This window comes from Halichondria panicea, chromosome 9 (genome assembly GCF_963675165.1).
Source record: "Halichondria panicea chromosome 9, odHalPani1.1, whole genome shotgun sequence".
NCBI lineage: Eukaryota > Metazoa > Porifera > Demospongiae > Suberitida > Halichondriidae > Halichondria > Halichondria panicea.
Genome location: NC_087385.1, coordinates 1999755 through 2020450, shown reverse-complemented (window position 1 = coordinate 2020450; position 20696 = coordinate 1999755). Strand labels below are relative to the sequence as shown.

The window sequence follows — 20696 nt, the reverse complement described above, 5'->3', positions numbered from 1 at the left end:
TAAATTGAACAATAATAATTAACAAGTGTGTAACTAGGGCAAAAAGCTCTTTATACAATCTGTTTCAACAACTATAAGTGTCATGTGACCAACAATTACAAGAATAAGGTTACTAAATTAAGTAGCATGTGATAACTTTAAAGCACAATAATTATAAAACAATCAGAATAGCTACAACAATTTACTTATACAAGTCATGTAGTTCACTGTTCACTACTAGCAAAAGTTTTAAACTTGTTAAGAATACTCACTCTGTCCACCACCACTATTCCAATATCCTTCAACATGTTCTTTATAAGCCCTGGATCAGTATCCACTAGCATGTCACCATCGATCTCATTCTGCTTAAAAAGTTCGACATATTTCTCAAATTTATTTTCTCTTAAGAACCTCAGTACTTCGGAGACAGGGAGGCGTGGCTCAGTGTTTTGTAGTCGCCGTGTAAACAGAGTCATGATACGAACACAATCAAGGAGAGAGTTGACTTCAAGTGCATTCAGGAATTCGCAATCGGCATCCAACAAGACGTCTCCTCCAACATCAGCTTCAATAAACGCTTGTACGTACTCCTCTAGCTTAATGCTTATAAGGAAGTCTCCCACATCTTTAGGCGTATAGGTCCTGGCTTTGGAGACTAACTCTTGCTTATCTGGAGAGACATATACATGCATTTATATACAATAATTATTAATGGATTCAGGCCAGTCGCAAAATTTATATAAGCACACTATGCGATATATATATTATGTGACCGGCTCTGGGGAAAAGGCAAGCGATCTATTATATACTAGATGATAGAGCAAAGAATTACCTATGCAATGATAATTATGCTTATAGTGTGTACATATCTCGTTTCATGCCCAATCAAGTACAGAGTAGCTACCCATGCACCTTTAGTATTATAAGCAACGACGCTTATACACATCTTTACTAGGCCTAGTTGGTGACCTAGCGTTATTTTAGAGACAACTGCATAATATGGGCCTGGGGACGAGGCTAGTCAAGAGCATGCATGTACCAGGGCCGTAGCCACCAGTCCGGTTAGTCAGGTTTCAACCTGACCACTTTTTCGAGGTGAATAGGCAATGGTCGTCACTACAGTAAACACATAATTGACAAAAAATGCAGTGAACTTCTTCTGCAGTGCAAAACATGCAAGCATGCTAGAACTATAAGTGATCAAGACTATTAGTCTACATGCTATCATTGCTATGGCGAGAGAGAATCCCTTCCAAGCCTTCCAGACCAAGCTCACCATCCAGCTAACCATTTTTTGTTCCCCAAGTGATCATTTGGAAAGTCCAAACCAGTTCTGTGGTCTTGCCATTACAACTTCGCTGTTTCTCCATCATGATAAGAATCAAGATGTTGTGTTCTGTAACATTTGTGTTAGGGCTAAGCTTTGAAGCTGAACAGAATCTAGTCCAGCAGATAGCCAGTAGTAGTCAGTAGAGAAGGGGCGTTACCAACGATACCTGAAATGGGTGTGGCCTAAAAAAATTCGGCGCGCATAGCGCGCCTATTTGTTCCAATTCATAACAACCTGACCACTCTAAAGTTGGTGGCTACGGCCCTGTGTACTAGTTTACAGAGACTCTCTTAGCAAATTTGCTAAACTACTATACCAACTTTTAGGAAATTTTTACACATCGCTCTAGTACACTCACTAAATACCAATTATTGTTGTATTGTGCTGTAATTAGAATGTGCAGCGTAAGCCATCGATTATCAACCTATACCTATTATAATCATCAATCAATTATCGACTAGGCTAGTATACGGAGAAATGTAACGGTAATCCGTACTTTTGCCCTTGTGTCAGTTTTGCAAAGAAGCTACTCGACACAAGCATACGCATATCAAGAGCCATCGTCTTCCAGGTAAGTAGTAAGTTAGCTATTGTAGTGTTTCTATGTTGATGGTATAATGTTTGAGCGTTTGCATTAACCAGCTTAGTGAATGGCATCAGTAGCTTGCATTTGTACTAGTCTATATTAACTTATGTATACTAAAATAATGCAGCTGTAAGCTGTCCGACTGCATGTAAGAGCTGCCCAATAAGAAAAAGAAGGGGTTTAAAATGTTCGAGTAATCAACGACCACCATCCGTTTCCCACCTTAAAAAAAGTAACAGGAGTTTGAAGAGAAAACAATGGACTGATGAGCAAATGCTAGCTGCGATAAAAAGTGTTCAGATTGACCACATGTCCGGTAACAAAGCTGCTGACTTGTACAGTGTGCCACGTTCTCTGTTGTCAACAAGTACTCCAAAGGTAAGCAACTAAGATTGGAAGAGCTCGGGTTTTAACAAACTGAATGTTTAGAGAAAAAGAAGAACAAAAGCAACAATTTGCACTGGAGAAACAACAACGTAAACTGGAAAGAGAAACAAAGAAAAACAGAACAGAAATGCAAAGAAAGTGAAAGAATCCACAAGACAAACGAAAGAGCTCTCAAAGCAGCTGAAAGAAATCAGGCCAAAGCAAAGAAAGCAGAGGAGAGGCAAAAGAAAGCAGAGGAGAGGCAATGGATAGCAGAGGAGAAGCAAAAGAAAACAGTGGAGAGGCAAACTTCTACAAAAGAGGAATCATGCCACAGAAACTGAAAACCGATCAATTCTGAAAAAACCAGTCTTGACAAGGATGAAACCATTCATGACAACCGTTGCTGTGTGTTATGGATCATTTGAAGAAGATATTGGCACTGGAAGAGAATGGCTACAATGTAGTTGCGTGAGATGGACAGTTCTACAAGCAACAAACTTTGTCCTCTCCGCTAAAGTCAGCACTGATGCATTTCTACTATGGTGTTACTAATAATAGTGTGCTATACTCAGCCTATAATTTATGTACAGTTGTCAGATATACCTTTGTTGCATAAAAATGAAACGTAAGAAACATTCAAGATAAATTTGGTAAAGGGTTGTCAGACCTGCTGAGAATGATGGTGTGTGTTAAATTGCACTGTTTTGCCTCATTGCCTCATAACGGCACACTTTGCTGTAGCTATAATATAGTCGATTATAGAAAGTAGTAAAATGTTTAGAGACCAATAATCGATAGCTGTGGATGATAACCAATTGACGACTGCATGGACTCTTGGAGCTCGTATGGCTCCCTTTCAAGGTGAGAAAGCTTATAGAATGAAAGCACTGCAGGTGCTGATGCCTCGGTGGAGGTGCCAAAGCTACATAACATAAAACTACTAATAGCTAGCTTTTATTATACACACATTGATTATGATGAATTTTGCTGCATGCAATCAACCGAATAGTGGGTAATGATCGACCATGATTGTTGTTAAAAACGATCGATGCCAAAGTTCAAGTCTAAAATTAATGGCTGCAAGTCAGCAGAGCCTTGCAGCTCTCTGCTCACTCTTGCAGCTACCAATAGCTAGCGTTCTAGTGCAGAGCTAACTACTAAGTAGAGTAGTAACACTCGGTGAACAAATTTTGCTACGGACTCTTCTGAAAAGGCTGCAATAGCAAAACTAGGCATAACTCGAGAACGAAGTATTATTTTGCAAATCCACGAATTAAAATCCAAGTAAACATGACTAGAAGCCTATAGAAACTCTTACTTGCACTTGATTCATCCTTGAGCAGCTGTAGCGGTTTACACACACACACACACACACAGACACACAGACACACACACACACACAGACACACAAACACACTACCGTATACCTCGCTTGCGCATGCGCACCGAGGCATACCTATTTGTACCTGTAAAAGAGGAGTTGACCTTATGTAGAAACTTAAAACAAGCTTTTAGAAGCCTAGTGCAGCTGAGATATAACGCTAGGCGCAAACCCCGGTTGATAATTGATGGCTTACGCTATATATACGCATACTGATTTTTCAAAATAGCCGTGTGCTCCTCATGATTTTACACTAATGTTACCGTAAAATAGGCCTGGTGACAAGCTATAATAACTATATATTATTATTACGCATGTATACGTATACCTTTCTTTATGATGCTCTGTGCCATCGACAGTATCTTCTTCTGGAAGTCAGGGTCCTGGAGTCTTTCAACTAAAAAACAAACAAACAGGGTGGCATCAATCTCCGTGTACATTCACTAGACATACTTTACCAAAAACCATGGAAACAAGAAAGCTAGAGAGCTGTACGTCAATTCATAACAAGGGGCGAGCGAAGCGAGTCCCTTAGTTAGTCATGCATGAACGTTGGTCTGGTTGATGTATGTATGTATGCAGGAGTGTATGAAGAGGAGTATCCAACTGTAGCAGTTGTAGTGTAAACCAGGTTTCGGTACAAGTATGTCATACCACGTCACTATCAGACCGCATCTTAAGTGGGTGCGTAGGTGTAGTGGTTAATTAGAAAAATAATATCAGCATATACACGTGTGGTTTGTACCTCCAGCCCACATTTAATGGCTAACAGTTTACACAACTACTAATAATAATAATAATAATAATAAAAGTGTTAGTGACGAATTCAGTCCGAGATGTAGAATGGAATGTGCGTGGGAGTCGCATACTCCTCTTCATACACTCCTGATGTATGTATTATATACTTCTTTTCTACACACGGTTCAATAAATTGTCAATTACATTGCTAAAAACCTACAAGATTTCTGCCAATTATACCCTAATGAAAGCTGATGCCTCTTGGAAGCAACATTATTATACAGTCTGTAGAGAGTAGATTAACACATCTGTAAGTATAGTGTTGCTGTTGTTTCTAGCAGCTAGTGCTGATACCATTGCATGTGTATAGAGATAATGAATAAGCTACAAAACACGTTGTCCATGGCAACATGATTATATAGGTGGTGGATTTGTGGTTATATAGAACAGGCAAACATTTTGGTGAGCCTTTTGTTTTAAAATGGCAATACAAAAGACCATGTGTTGATGTCCCAAACTGGAGGGATAAATTGACTTCATCGACTTCATCTGGTAGGAATTGACTCGATTTATCGACTTCTTCTGGTAAGGATGGACTCGGTGTGTCAGCTCAAGTAATTAGCCTCTAATTACACTCAGCAAAAACTTACGACGTGGGCGGATAATTATTGCTCAATCAAAGGCAAATTACTTGAGCTGCATGGCACCTGTCTGTCGTACCTCCTCTGTCTTCTTCCCAGTGGCTTGGAATCGAGGCTACCACCATATCAATCGATTCGATAAAAGACATTGAGTTGATCCTTACCAGAAGAAGTCGATAAAATCGAGTTGATAAAACATATCAAGACGATTTATCCTTTCAGTTTAGGGCACCAACACATAGTATTTTGTACCACCATTTTGAAACAAAAGGCTCACCAGAAAACCAATGGTTTTCGGCTAAGGTTTGGAATTTTGTCACAAAATCATAATGTTAGTTTTGTCTATCCTATGGTGAGATGTTGGTGCATTTCGGTTAGGTGAGTAACTCAAGAAGATCTAGCGGTTTTACAAATCACACTGATTCACTCATTGATTCATATTCCATGCAGAGATATTATTGATGTTGCATACATTTCTTTTACGAATATCCTCGTTTTTTCCTAAAATTTAATGCTGATTTCCCACTATAATAATAAACAATTTATTGTACTCGATTATCCGGACACCTTGGTTCCAAAAGCAGGCCGGATAATCGAATAGATAAACCACGCCTTGATCCACCCACTTTATTGATAAACAGCAGTAGGCTGGGGCAATAAAGTGGCTTCAGTCTTTGTAATACTGGAAAGCTACACTCCCTGTTCCATTGTTCCTGGTATACCGGATCACTTCAGCTGTAAATACGTAATCTACCTTGAATAAAGGCCGCGTGTGCTAGCTGGCCAACATGCAAGCTTCTTAGCTTTTGCTCGCTTTTAAGTATTCAACAACGGAGCTTTAACACAAAATCAGCCAATAGTAGAACTAAACTTGTTGTGTGATTGCTATCCATGCTGTAAACGCATCACTAGCTATATGGCATCCAGGTGAGTGGACCCAGATCTGACAAACAGACAAACAAACCAACCAACTAACGGACTACCGTATACCCGCTGGCCGCAACATGGCCTCGGGTAATTACAATGTTGATCACTATAGGGACTCGCTTCGCTCACCTTAATAGGGCACACATTTTGGTAGTTTATATGCTACGTATATACTAGTGTATCCTTGTGTTATGCAATTATAAATAAAAATCATTGACTGCATTTTACAAGAACCACAACACTTTCCTCCCATGCATAACTCACATGCTAGGTCTTCCTCGTTGGATCGTGAAGGCTTGGTCACATCATTTACATATGATTCCTCCTCTTCATCAGTTGACTGAGCCAGATCGTACGTGTGGGTCACCTGCGATAGACTGATATCCACCTCTACAAAAGAGCCCCCTTCCGCCACGTTGTTACCAAACCCTTCCACCACCACCTCATCATATCCGTCATTCTCCAGTTCTTGCATGAATAGCTCATCGTCACAAGAATAGTGTGATTGGTTTTCGAAGCCGTAGCGATTCGTAGAAGGATCGAAAACGAATTCTCCCTCTCCGCGTGTTTCTTCTCTGAGATGAGGCAGATATGCATTCCAAAGGTCTGCCACAAACTCTGACCATTGGTTGCCTTGGGCCTGAGCGTCTGCACCTGTCGCTAGCTCAGTTTGCAAGTTGATCAACAACCTGTGCAAAAGGTTCTCAGCATGAGTGAAGCAAAATACACAGCAATAATCATATTGACCAAGGGCGTATAAAAGAAGAGAGGGCATGCAACTCACTATCTGGTACACGCAGTAGCGAGCAGAATTCACCACATGCATGGGTGGATGAATGTTCATTTGCATGAAGTGCTAGAAGTATTTTTCGCACTTCATGCAGCATACACATTGATCCGCTCACGTGGTGGATTCTGCTGTTTGCTGTTGCTTGCCCTCTCTTCTTTTGTACGCCCTTGATTGTACAGGGGCGTAACTAGAGATTACAGGAAGGAGGCAGACCAGAGGAGGTCCGACATGCGTGCATAAATCACTACAAGTTCAGTGCATTTGGCCTGGACGTTATCACGTTAACGCAATAATTATGACAATCAATACACTGAACTTGTAGTGATTAGTGCATGCATGTCGGACCTCCTCTGGAGGCAGAACGAGGTGCCGCAAAAATGATTGACCGGAAATCACACCCACTAATTAAAGCGTAGAAGACAGTAAACTCTGATCTTTTTCTCTTTTCTTCATCAACAAGGCAGTGATGGAGCTCATTTCTGCTCATTCTATATACCTAGGTATAAAGTTAGCTAGCCAGAGCTATTATTTATTTTAACAAGCTAAGTGAAGTGAGTCACATGCCACTTAAAGTTCAATAGTTCAGGAGGCAAGGGCTAGTTTCACAGTTGTACCAAAAGTAATCAAGAGCGTTGAACTGATAGTATTAAACACAGGATTTGCCCAACCCTGACTGACAGTAGTTTGTTATGATAGCATGCAGTGGCAGATCTGGTAGGTTAGGTGCTGAGCAAGAGAGGCAAGGAGCATCCTGCGCGGTAGTGCGCGAACATCTAGGTTACGCCCCCTTTTGACGTCATTTCCGGTGGGTGCAGTATCACTGTCATATTAATTATTAGGTGTGGTTTGCATTGCAGAGGTTCCTTGCTATCAATATTTACTTGTCCAGTCCAGTCTACACAGCAGTGCAGCTAGTCAAGCTTTTATCATAGCTTTTAAAAGACACTACTGTAATAGATAGGTCTACACTTACTCAGCTAGCTATAGTATCAAGTCTGAGAGTGACTTCCACAGCCAATGAGTGATATATATTTGTCCAAGGGTCATGCAGGGGGGTGCTTGAGCACCCTCTGCTACCTGCTAAATCCGCACCTGGATAGCAACACTTTCCAAAAACCACACATACTAATTGCGCAGGTCAGTGCACAAACCACAGACCACTTCTAGTTGGGCGTGGCCCGACCTTCCGTCAGGGCGGAGGTAGCTATAGCTAATGTCAGGTGCTGCATTATGTAACATGAGGATAGCTATGAATAACTAGAGCACTAAAGTGCAAACCCTCGGCTGGTGACATGATTATAAAGAAACCAGAAGACTGATATAATGCAGTGCATAAAGTGATGTTGTTATCATCATCATGCATGACTTGCACAGCAACTCAGGAGCAATAAAACTAAACCAGACTGGAGGCATGCTGTTAACACCGAAAGCTGCCACTATTAGAAGTACTGACTTGTTGTGTGGAGGCTACCCATGCTGTAAACGCAGTGCTAGAGCATCCAGGTAAGCAGACCCCAGTCACAAGCTTCTTAGCTTTTGCTCGTTTTTATTTGACAACGAAGGTTTAACATGAATTCTGCCACTATTAAAATTAATAACTTGTTGTATGAAGGCTATCCATGCTGTAAACGCAGTGCTGTGGCATCCAGGTGAGTAGATTCACCTGTCACAAACAAACAAACAAACAAACTAGAGCACTAAAGTGCAAACCCTCGGCTGGTGACATGATTATAAAGAAACCAGCTTATAGCACAGCAACTCAGGACAATAAAACTAAACCAGACTAGAGAGAGAGAGAGACATGCTGAGAACAGAGTTGTGGACTAGGATCACAGCAAGAAGCCTGGAGTCTCAGAGACGTATATGGCTCCTGGAGTCAAGGAGTAGGATCCAGGTACGTCCCAGAGTCAGCTAACAGAGACAGCATCCAGTCATAATTCTAGCTTTCTATTGTAGTGACTCTTTTCCATTATTCCTGGTACGGGATCACTTCAGCTGTAAATACGTAGGGTCCTCGAATAAAGGCCGCGTGTAGCTAGCTAGCTGCCAACGTGCAAGTTCAAGCTGCTTAGCTTTTGCTCGCTTTTATACGACAGCGAAGCTGTAACATCGAAATCTGCCACATTTAAAACTAATAACTTGTTGTTTGGAGGCTATCCATGCTGTAAACGCAGTGCTATGGCATCCAGGTGAGTAGACTCACATGTCACACACAAACAAACCAACAGACTACTATACCCGTGGCCGCCCACTCGCGCCTCGGGTAACTAGAGCACTAAAGTGCAAACCCTCGGCTGGTGACATGATTATAAAGAAACCAGAAGAGTGATATATTGCAGTGATGTTGTTATCATGTATGACTTGCACAGCAACTCAGGAGCAATAAACTAAACCAGACTGGAGGAAACATTTGAGAATAGGTAGTGGTACTATAGGTATATGCACTGTGGATTAGGATCACAGTAAAGAAGTATGGAGTCTCAAAGAAGTATGGCTCCAGGTTCTGCATGGAGTAGGATCCCAGTCAGCTAAAGCAGCAGGAGCTATATTTCAAGCTTTCTACTTTAGTGACCCTGTTCCATCTGGTACAGAATCACTTCAGTTATAAGTAACCGCATGTGCCCAAGTTCTGTTCAAGCATAGATTGAAGAGTTAGAGGGATAGGAAACGGAGTGGTGCACGTGATGATTTTACATTGAATCTGCAGTGGAGCCTCGAAAATTATCCGCGCTACGCCCTATGAACGAGGCTATTAACCACATTTTTGCCGGGTAACTCCCAAAGCTGTGTTTCCTCGAGACATCATCTCTTTCAGCAACTTATAACACACCTAGTCCATGAGCCACGTGTAGTACTTGCTAATGACTGACCACACCCAGTAAAAAGAGACTTTCCAATAAAGTTATATGTTCCCAAGGCTGTTTTAGAGCTATTGGAACATGTAACGTGTAAGCGTGCTGGTTATGACTACTACAATAGGTATAGACCTTGAAATATAAGTGAGTTGCACGGACTAAGCACAGTTACTTGTAGTTTATTATGCACTGAGTGTAGAAATAGATATCGTTGTGATGGCCTCAATTAAACCGCAGCGTAGCGCGGATGTTACTCGAGATACCAACCGTTTCCTATCCCTCTAACTCTTCAATCTATGGTTCAAGCTACATTTTGCTCGCTTTTATTAGACAACAAAGCTTTAACACCCAAAGCTGCCACTATTAGAAGTACTAACTTGTTGTGTGGAGGCTACCTAATAACTTGTTGTATGAAGGCTATCCATGCTGTAAACGCAGTGCTGTGGCATCCAGGTGAGTAGATTCACCTATCACAAACAAACCAAACGACTACTATAACCCATGTCCGCCCACGCACCTCGGGTTAACAAACAAACCAAACGACTACTATAACCTGTGGCCGCCCATGCGCCTCGGGTTAATTATTACTATACACTAGTTGATATATATAAGATCTACATGGGAAGTACATAGGAAAAGTGCCTCAGAGCAGGTATACTATATATGGGACTTAGTATACCTGCATGCTATTAGTATAAATTATACCTAGTATTCTGTTGTCAAGTACTTATATTGTAGTCAAGCGGTTTGCGCATGCGCACTAGTATCTAGACACTGTTTTGTCGGTGTCCATGTGATTTAGAATCCCTCAGCCACTTTAGTACCCTCGCTACGCTCGGGATACTAAATCAGTGTCTTTGGGCTTCTAAATCCCATAGACACCTCCAAAACAGTGTCTTAACTATTATTTATTCTGAAGTGGTATTAACTAATTTTACTTTGCTTGTGGTTGCACAACCGGAAATGTCACTAAACACACTGACCACATGATTATAAATGCTGTGATCTGATTGGGCTGCAACTATATATAGTTACAGTAAAGACAAATCCTGACATTAGCTTGAAACACGACCTTCCGTCCTGACCTTCCATTAGGACAGGAAATCGGAAGGTCGAGCCACGCCCAACTGCAACACTTTAGCGATGACAGAGTTTGGCAAATGTGGTTCTGCCTTTACTGTAGCAGTTTAATTCTCTTGCTCTACTCTTGACTGCACACTATAATATATATCCCGTTTTAGAAATGCACAATTATTCGGCAGATAGTTCTTTGTGGTCATTTTAACCTAGAAACCTAGAAATACAATATTGTCAGCCAATCAATAAGAAAACGCTACCTTCTTAGAGTGAGTCTAAAGTGGACGTAGTTTTGAAGAACCACTGTTTCTGGGATGAGGGGAGGAAGCTTGTCCTCTTTACTGAAGTACTCAATGATTGATACCTGCATACGCAATAAACACAAGTAGCATAATCCTTATAATTAGTGTATAATTATGCTACACTAAGTACTTAATGATTAATACCTGCGTACAACAATAAAAACTAAAAAGGAGGCCACCATTGTCTAACGGTTTGGAGTCAGACCTCTAAACCAGAGCTGTACATAGTTTACTAGTTGTAGATTACGGTCATGCATTGTAGCTAGCTGCTTGGAGCCTTCTGTCGATACGAGAGAGAGAGCTTGAACTTTGAATCACAGGGAAACTCCAAGAGTGGGTAATAATCGACCACAATTGTTGTTAAAAACGATTGATGCCAAAAGTTTAAGTTTGGTTGTATTAGCAGAGCTTTGCAGCTTTCTTCTCTCACACGCACGCACACACACACGCAGGCATAATTATGCTAGGAAAATGAAAGCACCGCAGGTGCTGATGCCTCGGTGGAGGTGCCAAAGCTACGTAACATAAAGCTACTAATATAGCTAGCTTTTATACACACATTGATTATAATTATCATGATGAACATTTTTTTTAATTTTGCTGCATACAGAATCCAGAATCACACTTGAGAAAAGTAACTTACTCTTGCAGCTTGCTTGTTCACAGTCCTAGTGATAATATCATTCTCAGAGTGTTTGAGTACCTCAATCATCTGCTTCACCTCCGACTCTAGCTCTTTAGTCGTTCCTGTCCACTTCTTTCTCAGTTCCAACTCGAAAAACATCACGTCATCCTCAGAGAGATCCACTTTTATAGCATGAGAGAGGTTACAGAAATCGTACACGCCATTATCCATCCACTGCACAAAACGTTGGAAGCAAGCAAACACAGAGGGTAGTGGGATATCGATGAGGCATGTTAGTTGGGATTGTTCGAGGGAGTGTGGAGTTACACCGATCTCGTGGAGCACTCTCTGTGGGTCGCTAAGGTGCTCGTAGACGTAGTCCATCATGAATCGGGGTAGAGTGAGTGTGTTCAGGTCTTTGTTCTGAGCATCCTTCATAATTACCTGCAATCAGAAAATCACAGTTTTAGTAGCAAGCGTGATATGCCACATAATTATACAGTTCATTCACTTATTTTGGCAACAAACAATAATTACTTAATTACCGATGGTGGAGATATAATTATTATGATTATGTATCAGGTATATACTTATAGCTCATGCAGTTATATCACATCCATATACCTTGACCAGGTGTCCACAGACTGTCCTGAGAGCAGTAATGATTTCAATGAGGTTGTTGTAACCACAAGAGTGAAACTCGTACTCCAACCGCTTGTTCAGGTTGGCAGAGAGAGGCTCCATGTACTCGTCTGGTAGTTTGTAACCAATCTCCTCCAAGTCCAGCGTGGCTCGGATCACACTGTAGTATGTTTGGGGGGAGAGGATTATCACGTTTTCTTACTATAAAACATTATTTTACAAACTCTAAACTGTAAACTTATAATTATAAGCATGCACCCAAATATGGGAAACGTAACGCATGAAAAACAACGTCTTCAGCTTAACTCTTAACTATAATTATGACTAAATGAACAAGCTATAACAAGTTGCAATTAACATAATTATGCAAACTAGATTATTAAGCGCACACTCGATTATAAGGATACATGACTGTACATGTATCCTCAAGTTATTCTAAACTGTATAATTTTAGGGAACTTATAATTATAAGCACACAATATGAGAAACGTAACGCATGAAAAACATTGGCTCAGTAGTACCTCCAACAGTGTGCGCACGAGTGAAGCTGTGTAACAACTGATTTGTTGCATTCCTTTTCGTGTACACATCACTCCTTTATAGGGCAACTAGTTACCCGAGGCCGTGCCGCGGCCAGCGGGTATAGTAGTTGTCTTGTCTGTTCGTTTGTAACAGGTGAATCTACTCATCTAGGTGCCACGGCGCTGCGTTTACAGGATGGATAGCCTCCACACAACAAGTTATTAGTTTAGATTTTGATGTTAAAGCTTCGTTGTTGTAGCAAAAGCTAAGAAGCTAAGAACTTGCATGTTGCCTAGAGTAGAGGCTAGCTCTACACGCGACCTTTATTCGACGTATATTACATATTTGCAACTGAAGTGATTCCATACCGGTCTCTATTAAAAGTAGATGAGTGGTGCAAGCTGCGCTGCATGTGCTAATGCCTCTCGCCGTTGTTTTGCTTTTGCTCAAAAACTATTAGAAGAGGTATCGTTATTATTGTTGATAGCAATTTTTGACAGAATTGAACTCCACATAGTCGTTATAGGAGAGTAGTTGAATGGAAACAGAAGCCTATATCTGATGGCTTGATGAATATCATCTTCAACGATACTGAAGCAACTGCAATGGCCTGTAGCCAACATTACGTGGAGCAAACCTTAGTCAAAGGCACGGAGTAAGAGAGAATTTAAGCACAGACAGTATAAGTACAGACACAGTAGTAGTATAGCACAGACAGTATATATAGAAAATAGATCTAGTATATCTAAACAAGCAGAGAAAAGACTTGTGTACATGCTATTGTTATCTATTTGGTATCGTTGTCGTGTTTTGTGGCTTACTGGTATACCAGGACCTCAAGAAAAAGAAGTAAGTATGATTCTGCCACTGGATTCTCTAACATGCATGTGGGGATGAGCGTGCATGCGGATTACCTGAGGAGAGCAGCCCACTGGATCTGTTCCAAGTGGGACAAACATAATTACAGCTGGACAAAATCATACGATCAAGCCCGAACTGAACTCCAATGGTCAACACTATCGCAAAGGCATGCAATTATACTGACATGTTGCCAAACATACAAGATCCTAAACTCTCTGGACTGCATCAGTTTTGAGAAATATTTCAGACTAATTATACCACAAACACAAGGCATCACCACCTCACACTTTTTTGTACAATCGAGAATAAACTGTTACAGGCATTCGTATACTTCATTAATGCCCCTTGTTGCCCAGTGAGTGGGCAAATCAAAGCAATCCAGTGCTCAGTATATGGCATGTTGCATCACTACCATAGATTGCACTGCATTAATTATAATAGCATAATGCACTGGACTTGCACTGCATGCATGTGTGTAAATGCAGTAGATTTTGAGAAAGAAACCGGGACTTATGCCCCACCCTTCACCCAATAACTCATTTGGTCCCTTTATAGGCTACTACCATTTTCATTAGTTGTGGTAAGAATTTACCAAAACACATGTCTTTTAATAGGGAAAAATTGACCAATCAGAAGAATTTGATGTCATTGGGCAACAAGTTAGTTATTGCAGGTGCCCTTGTGCAAAATGCCATGCATATATTGCACTGGATGACATAATGCGAGGGCATTATGTCATCCAGTGCAATATATGGCATGTTGCACTGTGCTGGGCAATAACTAATACGTACTTATGGAACAATCTTCCAGAAGACATTGTAAGCTCAACTTCATTGAAGTTATTAGTTATTCAAAACTAAGCTACATGACTTTTCAATTCATTAGAAAATGTACATTAGTATGTGTTTGTTTGTGTTCTCAGGGGAGTACCCTTATAGATTTACTTAAAACCTTCTGCATGCATGTACAACCCTTTCAGTTGTACGATAAGGTAGAATGGCTGAACAATCTAGTGATCCTACCACGTCCTACACTGGTCCGATTGTTCAGTCATCCTACCTATCGTACCCTAACATACATCCTACCCCATTCTACTACAACCTTCTTCGTCCTATACACTGGATTGTTCAGCCACTATCATACACTGGATTGTTCAGCCATCTTACTAGAAGCCTATATAGAAGCTGTTAGTTTTCGTCGCATTGCAATTAACCGTTGAGCAGTCTCAAGAGTCTCTATAGGACTTTTGAAAGAATTGGTACATGAGATATTGGATTTTGATTCGTGGATTTACAAACTAAAGCTGCTTTCTCGAGTTATGGACAGTTAAGGCTGCTGTTGCACTCTCTTCAGAATCAGGGGAAGCTGAGCATTCTGAATTGTTTGCAGACACTTTCTATTCAACTTATGACTTAGCCTTGTATATACTAAAGCGCTATTATAGCTGCTTGTTACCTCAAGAGTCAAAAAAGAGCTGCAAAACTGTGTGTGCCAGCAGCCCTTGTGAACTCTGACCTCATTGCAGATACAACTCTTTCTCATTGATGAAATGCAAAATATGTAGATCTACGCGTCTATCCTCTGGCTTCTATCCGAAAATCATTCATCAAGCCATCAGATAGAGTTCTGTTGATCCATTAATTATTGTCATGCATGTTTTTGCTGTATATATATCAGTAGCAGAATCTGTTACACATCACAACATTGTAATTTTGTGGGCAAAAGGAATATGGAATGTTGTCGTGGGACCAGAACCTGAAATATTCAGCCACATAATTACATAATTATATTGCTACCCAACAAGCATGATTGTGATCTTAATTAGAGCCAATATATTGCCAGAGGAACGTCCACATAGACAGTACTATATAATACTAACTTATCAGGAATGATCACGTCATCCAGACGATGGCTATGCTTGAACTTGAACAGAGTGCGTATGGAGGAGGGTGACTCAATCAGTGGCTTTCCTGCGTTGAACAGTCTCACTAAGTCCTCTTCAAGGTGCTTTAGTTGGAACTCAGGCTCGTCCTTAGTTTGTAGGGGAGCAAAGGACATACTTGAACCCTGTGTGATTTTATCTGGCAAAGACTTGAATTTTGGTGGCACGTAGCGACTACGAATGATCTGAAGGAAGTTGCTCACTCCATGTAGGCTGCATGGGTACGGGTTAAATGTGGGTGTCACTGCATTGTAATATACTCACCAAACCACCAATAATTTAGATAATTATCTTGATATATAGATGAAACAGACTGCATGACCAATGCTAGTAGGACATGCACTCACCTTGTAAAGGTGCCGATGATGCAGTTCTTCTTGGTGACCTCAGTTAGGAGGATCTTGGCCGGCTGCTCTGGGAGGAGTCTCGTAAGATGTAGCTGTTTCTGAGAGTGGACAATGTTGTAGAGGTTCTCAATGGCTTGGTTGTGAGTGTTCACAATGTCCGCTATCACTGTGAACAACCAATCATTGCCTTGCTCCCCAGCATCTGAAAGAGGGGGTGGTTAGAGGGAGGGGAGTTAGAATACAAGATAAAAACTGTTGAGAACAAAGTCTCACTATATATCTCATAATACGAATCCTCACCTTGTGTATGGTGACCTTTGTGGGTTACTGTAAATAGGATAATAAAACGAGGTCGTGAATAGGCAAATATACATTGTGTATACCAGAAAAGAGCAGTTATATATGAACCGAGGCGTCAGCACCCGTGGTGGATTTATTTATACCTGTTGTGTAAACAACAACCCCCAAGTTCCTAGTTTTAAAAACATACAGTGGCATAAAAATCCTAACAATTATAGTTACAGCCTAAAAGTTTGTGATCATCCAATTATACACAAATAGAAGTTCCAAAACCCACTCACCAGTGAGGAAGTGGAGGAGAGGCACGTTATCAGCAATTGTGAATCTTTTGTTCTCCTGTTTGACTGCCGCACCTGCCCCCGCCTCAATGGCCCCACCAATCAGCTCCACATAATTGTTGTACCCTGTCTTGACTCTGTCGTATAGGGCGAGAATGTATTCACCCATTGGTGAGCTGTACCTCCTGGCGGCCAGCTGCACAACTCTGTGAATGGTTACAGTGGTAGTCCGTTCGTACGTCATTAGGTGGGCTGAAAAAAAGAACCATACAGTAACAGAAGCAATGTGATGGGAGTATATACAAATGCCTCAGCTGCTTTACGACATGAAACTATACTATTTAACTATTGTTTATGTGAGTGGGAAATGATTGACCATGGTGGTAAAAGTTTCTAGTCCTTAATGGTTATTTAATGGCTGCTGCTCTCATGAAACAGTGCAGCTTTACAGCTTTTTTTTACTCAATATAGGAGTGTATATAGCTTCCCAGTATTGATATATGTAGGAAAACAACCCTTATGGAGCAAACTAACTTATTTCATTGCTAAATTAACGAGTGTTGCAAGCGTGCGCTTGCTAATGCCTCTCGCCATGTTATACTTTCGCTCTAGTTATATGTACCTGAGGTGCGCGTGGGCGGCCACGGGTATAGTAGTCGTTTGGTTTGTCTGTTTGTAATTTCTGGGTCTGCTCACCTGGTTGCCACAGCACTGCGTTTATAGCATGGATAGCCTTCACACAGTAAGTTATTAGTTTTAACAATGGTAGATTTCAATGTTAGAGTTTTTGTTGTCAAATAAAAACGAGCAAAAAAGCTAAGAAGCTTGTGACTGGGTCTGCTTACCTGGATGCTCTAGCACTGCATTTACAGCATGGGTAGCCTCCACACAACAAGTCAGTACTACTAATAGTGGCAGCTTTCGGTGTTAAAGCTTCGTTGTCTAATAAAGGCAAGCAAAATGTAGCTTGCACATGCGTTACTTATAACTGAAGAGATCCTGTACCAGGTCCAGGAACAATGGAACAGGGTCACTAAAGTAGAAAGCTTGCTTTAGCTGACTGGGATCCTACTCCATGCACCTGGAGCCATACTTGTCTGAGACTCCAGGCTTCTTTGCTGTGACCATAGATACACGAAAGAAAGGGATAGGCAACGCCCCACGTGATGCTAGGTAAATGCAGTTGTGTGACGTCACACCCTCTGGTTGGAGGCGAGTTGCGCTCAAGAAAGTACACAATGATCCCTATATCTGTTTATTTTTCTCGTAGGGGGCCTAAAAGAGAAATTCAAAGCAATCAGGCATCATGCACACATACACACAGCACTACTGATAGCTACAGCTGCTATATTAGTGCCGAGTTTTCTTTTATTCAGCTTGATTTGTGTGAAAAAACACCAATTTGTCAGTTTATGTACCTATATCTCCAATATGAAATAATTTTATAACATGTACGTTTCACAGAATTAAAGTGTGTTTATAACTGCATGGAACAAAGCATATTTTCCAGCTATCAATGCAGTGAAGTAGTAGCAGCACCATGAAACGTTTGTCCAAAGTCCAGAAAGTTTGCGTACCTCTCCTGCTCTTACTGTACATGGTACTCTAGTTTGAAGTGCTCTAAGATACAGTTTAGGTATTAGAAAGTGGAACACAAGTATCTTTATCTGTATTGTGTGATCGAAGAGATGGCATTTGAAGGACTTGGGAACAGACATGTTATGGTTTGTAGAGTGTACTGACACCCCCTTTGGAGCTCACTTTCTCATCACTTTGCATATAGTAGCTCTAAAAGATTAATAGCCTATGTCTAAGTGTATCTGGTGTCTCCTCAAGAGCACAGTTTGCTATAATACTACAAACTACTTTACTGACATTTTGAGTGCACACACCCCTTTTTGCTCATTACACGCCCCTTTTTAGCAACTCGCCTCATCCAACGGAAGTGCTGGGCGTTGCCTATCCCTTTCTTTCGTGTATCTATGCTGTGACCCTAATCCACAGTGCATATATCTATAAGTCTTAGTACCACTACCTGTTCTCAAATGTTTCAGCATGCCTCCCGTCTGGTTTAGTTTTATTGCTCCTGAGTTACTGCATGTGCAAGTCATCCTAACAACATCACTATATGCACTGCATTATATCACTCTTCTGGTTTCTTTATAATCATGTCACCTGCCGAGGGTTTGCACTTTAGTGCTCTAGTTTGTCTGTTTGTAATTTCAGGATCTGCTCACCTGGCTGCCACAGCATGCACTGCGTTTATAGCATGGATAGCCTTCACACAATAAGTTATTAGTTTTAACAATAGTACATTTCGATGTTAGAGCTTTGTTGTCGAATAAAAGTGAGCAAAAACTAAGAAGAAGGAGCTTGCACAGCAGCTAGCTAGCTAACTACACCCTGCCTTTATTCGAGGTACCCTCCGTATTTACAGCTGAAGTGATCCCGTACCAAAAACAGTGGAAAAGGGTCACTACAATAGAAAGCTAGAATTGTGACTTGTTTGTTGCTCTGTTAGCTGATCCAGGATCCCAGGAGTCATATCATACTTCTCTGAGACTCCAGGCATCTTTGCTGTGATCCTAGTCCACTGGGCATGCCTCATTACCACTAAAATTCTGTTCTCACTGCATGCCTCTAGTCTGGTTTAGTTTTATTGCTCTTGAGTTGCTGTGCTAGACAGTTCAGTCATACACCGCTACATGCATTGCATTATATCACTCTTCTGGTTTCTTTATAATTATGTCACCAGCCGAGGGTTTGCACTTCAGTGCTCTAGTCTATATTGTTATAATTTTTGTGGCTTACCAGGCCCTGCCAGGAGAATCTGGATTCTAGATACTATTTTCTCACACGTGGGAATGAGCGCGCATGCGCATTACATCCACAGGAATAATTGAAGGCCTCCGGTCAAAAACGGTGATCAAAATTGATTGCGACCTTTGACCTTTATTAAAAACTATCATAACTTTCTAGCTAGTTGCTTTTGACTGTTCATATTGCAGCTGGAGCTTCTTTGATCTATGCAGAGTAAGTCAGTGCAGTAATCTTGATTTTGTCTGAATATTGTTTAATAGCCCTTCTTTACCGGAGCCTTCAATGTGAGTCAAACTAGCCATATGAACTCGAGAAAGAAGCTTTAGTTTGCTAATCCATGAATCAAAATCCAAGAGAACGTGGCTAGAAGCCTATAGAAGCTGTTAGTTTTCGTCGCATTGCAACCGTTGAGCAGTTACAACTGGAACACACACAGACAGACAGACACGCACACACACACACACACACACACACAGTCAGCTTATACCGTATCCCTTGTGCGGCTACGCCTCGAGGCATAAAAAAAGCAGTACCGTACTTCTTCTAAATAAGGCGCCCTTCTAATAAGGCGCCACTCAAACTGAAAACTAATTTTAAAGTCTCCATATAGAGCTCCACGTGGCTAGAGAGATTATTTTTTGGTGGCACGTTGTAAATGGAGGCTAACATCACATCTTTTTTCAGAAAGCTTAAGGATGATGAGACACGGCCTGGAATCGAGGATACCAAGATTGTTCAAATAACCTCTATTTATAAGGCGCCCTTCTAAATACGCGCCTCCCTGGACCAAATCTAATTTTTCTGTCTCTAATTATGGCCCTTGCTCATGTCGTAATTATTAAAAAGAGGCGCCTTATTTAGAAGAAGTATGGTACTTAAGCTTCCAACAATATCACTCACCAGAGGAGGTACGACACGCGGTTAAGCTCACGTGGCTGGTATGTCTTGATTGAGGAAAGAAAGACAAAGAAGTCGTTAAAAATGCATTCCAATGATGACATTCAACTGGTGGCAAGTAAGCGCCATAAAGAAACAAGTTGAGAGCATAAAACTCAGTGAATTTGTTGCTGGCTAGTAGGTTTTACAAGTAGAGATTAGATTTGTTGTAAGAACCAAGGCTCAGATGTTGGCCGTGATCCTATCCTGAATGCAGGCACAGAATACTTATAAATACTCTAAAACAGAATTACACTAAAAACAATAATATCTCAAAATCTAAGTGATGGTTGAAACTGATTGAAAGCTATTTCACATCAGTATAAGCCCAGCAATCAACCATCCTGATCTTAGAAACATCAAGTGTATTTCTTGAAAGATACACGCCAAACCAAATCCACTATCAAAGTACACAGTCTTGAATGATATTCATGCACAAGTTAATGAG

At 41.0% G+C, this 20696-nt stretch overlaps 1 protein-coding gene across 3 annotated transcripts in view; it reads right to left on the bottom strand.

Annotated features, from left to right (window-relative positions):
* Nucleotides 1–4: 4 nt before the first annotated feature.
* The window catches only part of LOC135341069 (uncharacterized), a 121811-nt gene continuing 101119 nt past the window's right edge, over nucleotides 5–20696 (bottom strand). For all 3 annotated transcript variants that reach the window (XM_064537543.1, XM_064537542.1, XM_064537544.1), the window contains exons 50-59: nucleotides 16496–16744; nucleotides 16215–16241; nucleotides 15915–16116; nucleotides 15505–15780; nucleotides 12225–12402; nucleotides 11619–12044; nucleotides 10934–11037; nucleotides 6216–6640; nucleotides 3974–4042; nucleotides 5–649 (exon numbers count right to left, since the gene is read on the bottom strand). In XM_064537543.1, coding sequence (XP_064393613.1) covers nucleotides 204–649; nucleotides 3974–4042; nucleotides 6216–6640; nucleotides 10934–11037; nucleotides 11619–12044; nucleotides 12225–12402; nucleotides 15505–15780; nucleotides 15915–16116; nucleotides 16215–16241; nucleotides 16496–16744 — 2402 coding nt within the window. In that variant the 3' untranslated portion in view covers nucleotides 5–203. The remainder of the gene's footprint in view (nucleotides 650–3973; nucleotides 4043–6215; nucleotides 6641–10933; nucleotides 11038–11618; nucleotides 12045–12224; nucleotides 12403–15504; nucleotides 15781–15914; nucleotides 16117–16214; nucleotides 16242–16495; nucleotides 16745–20696) is intronic.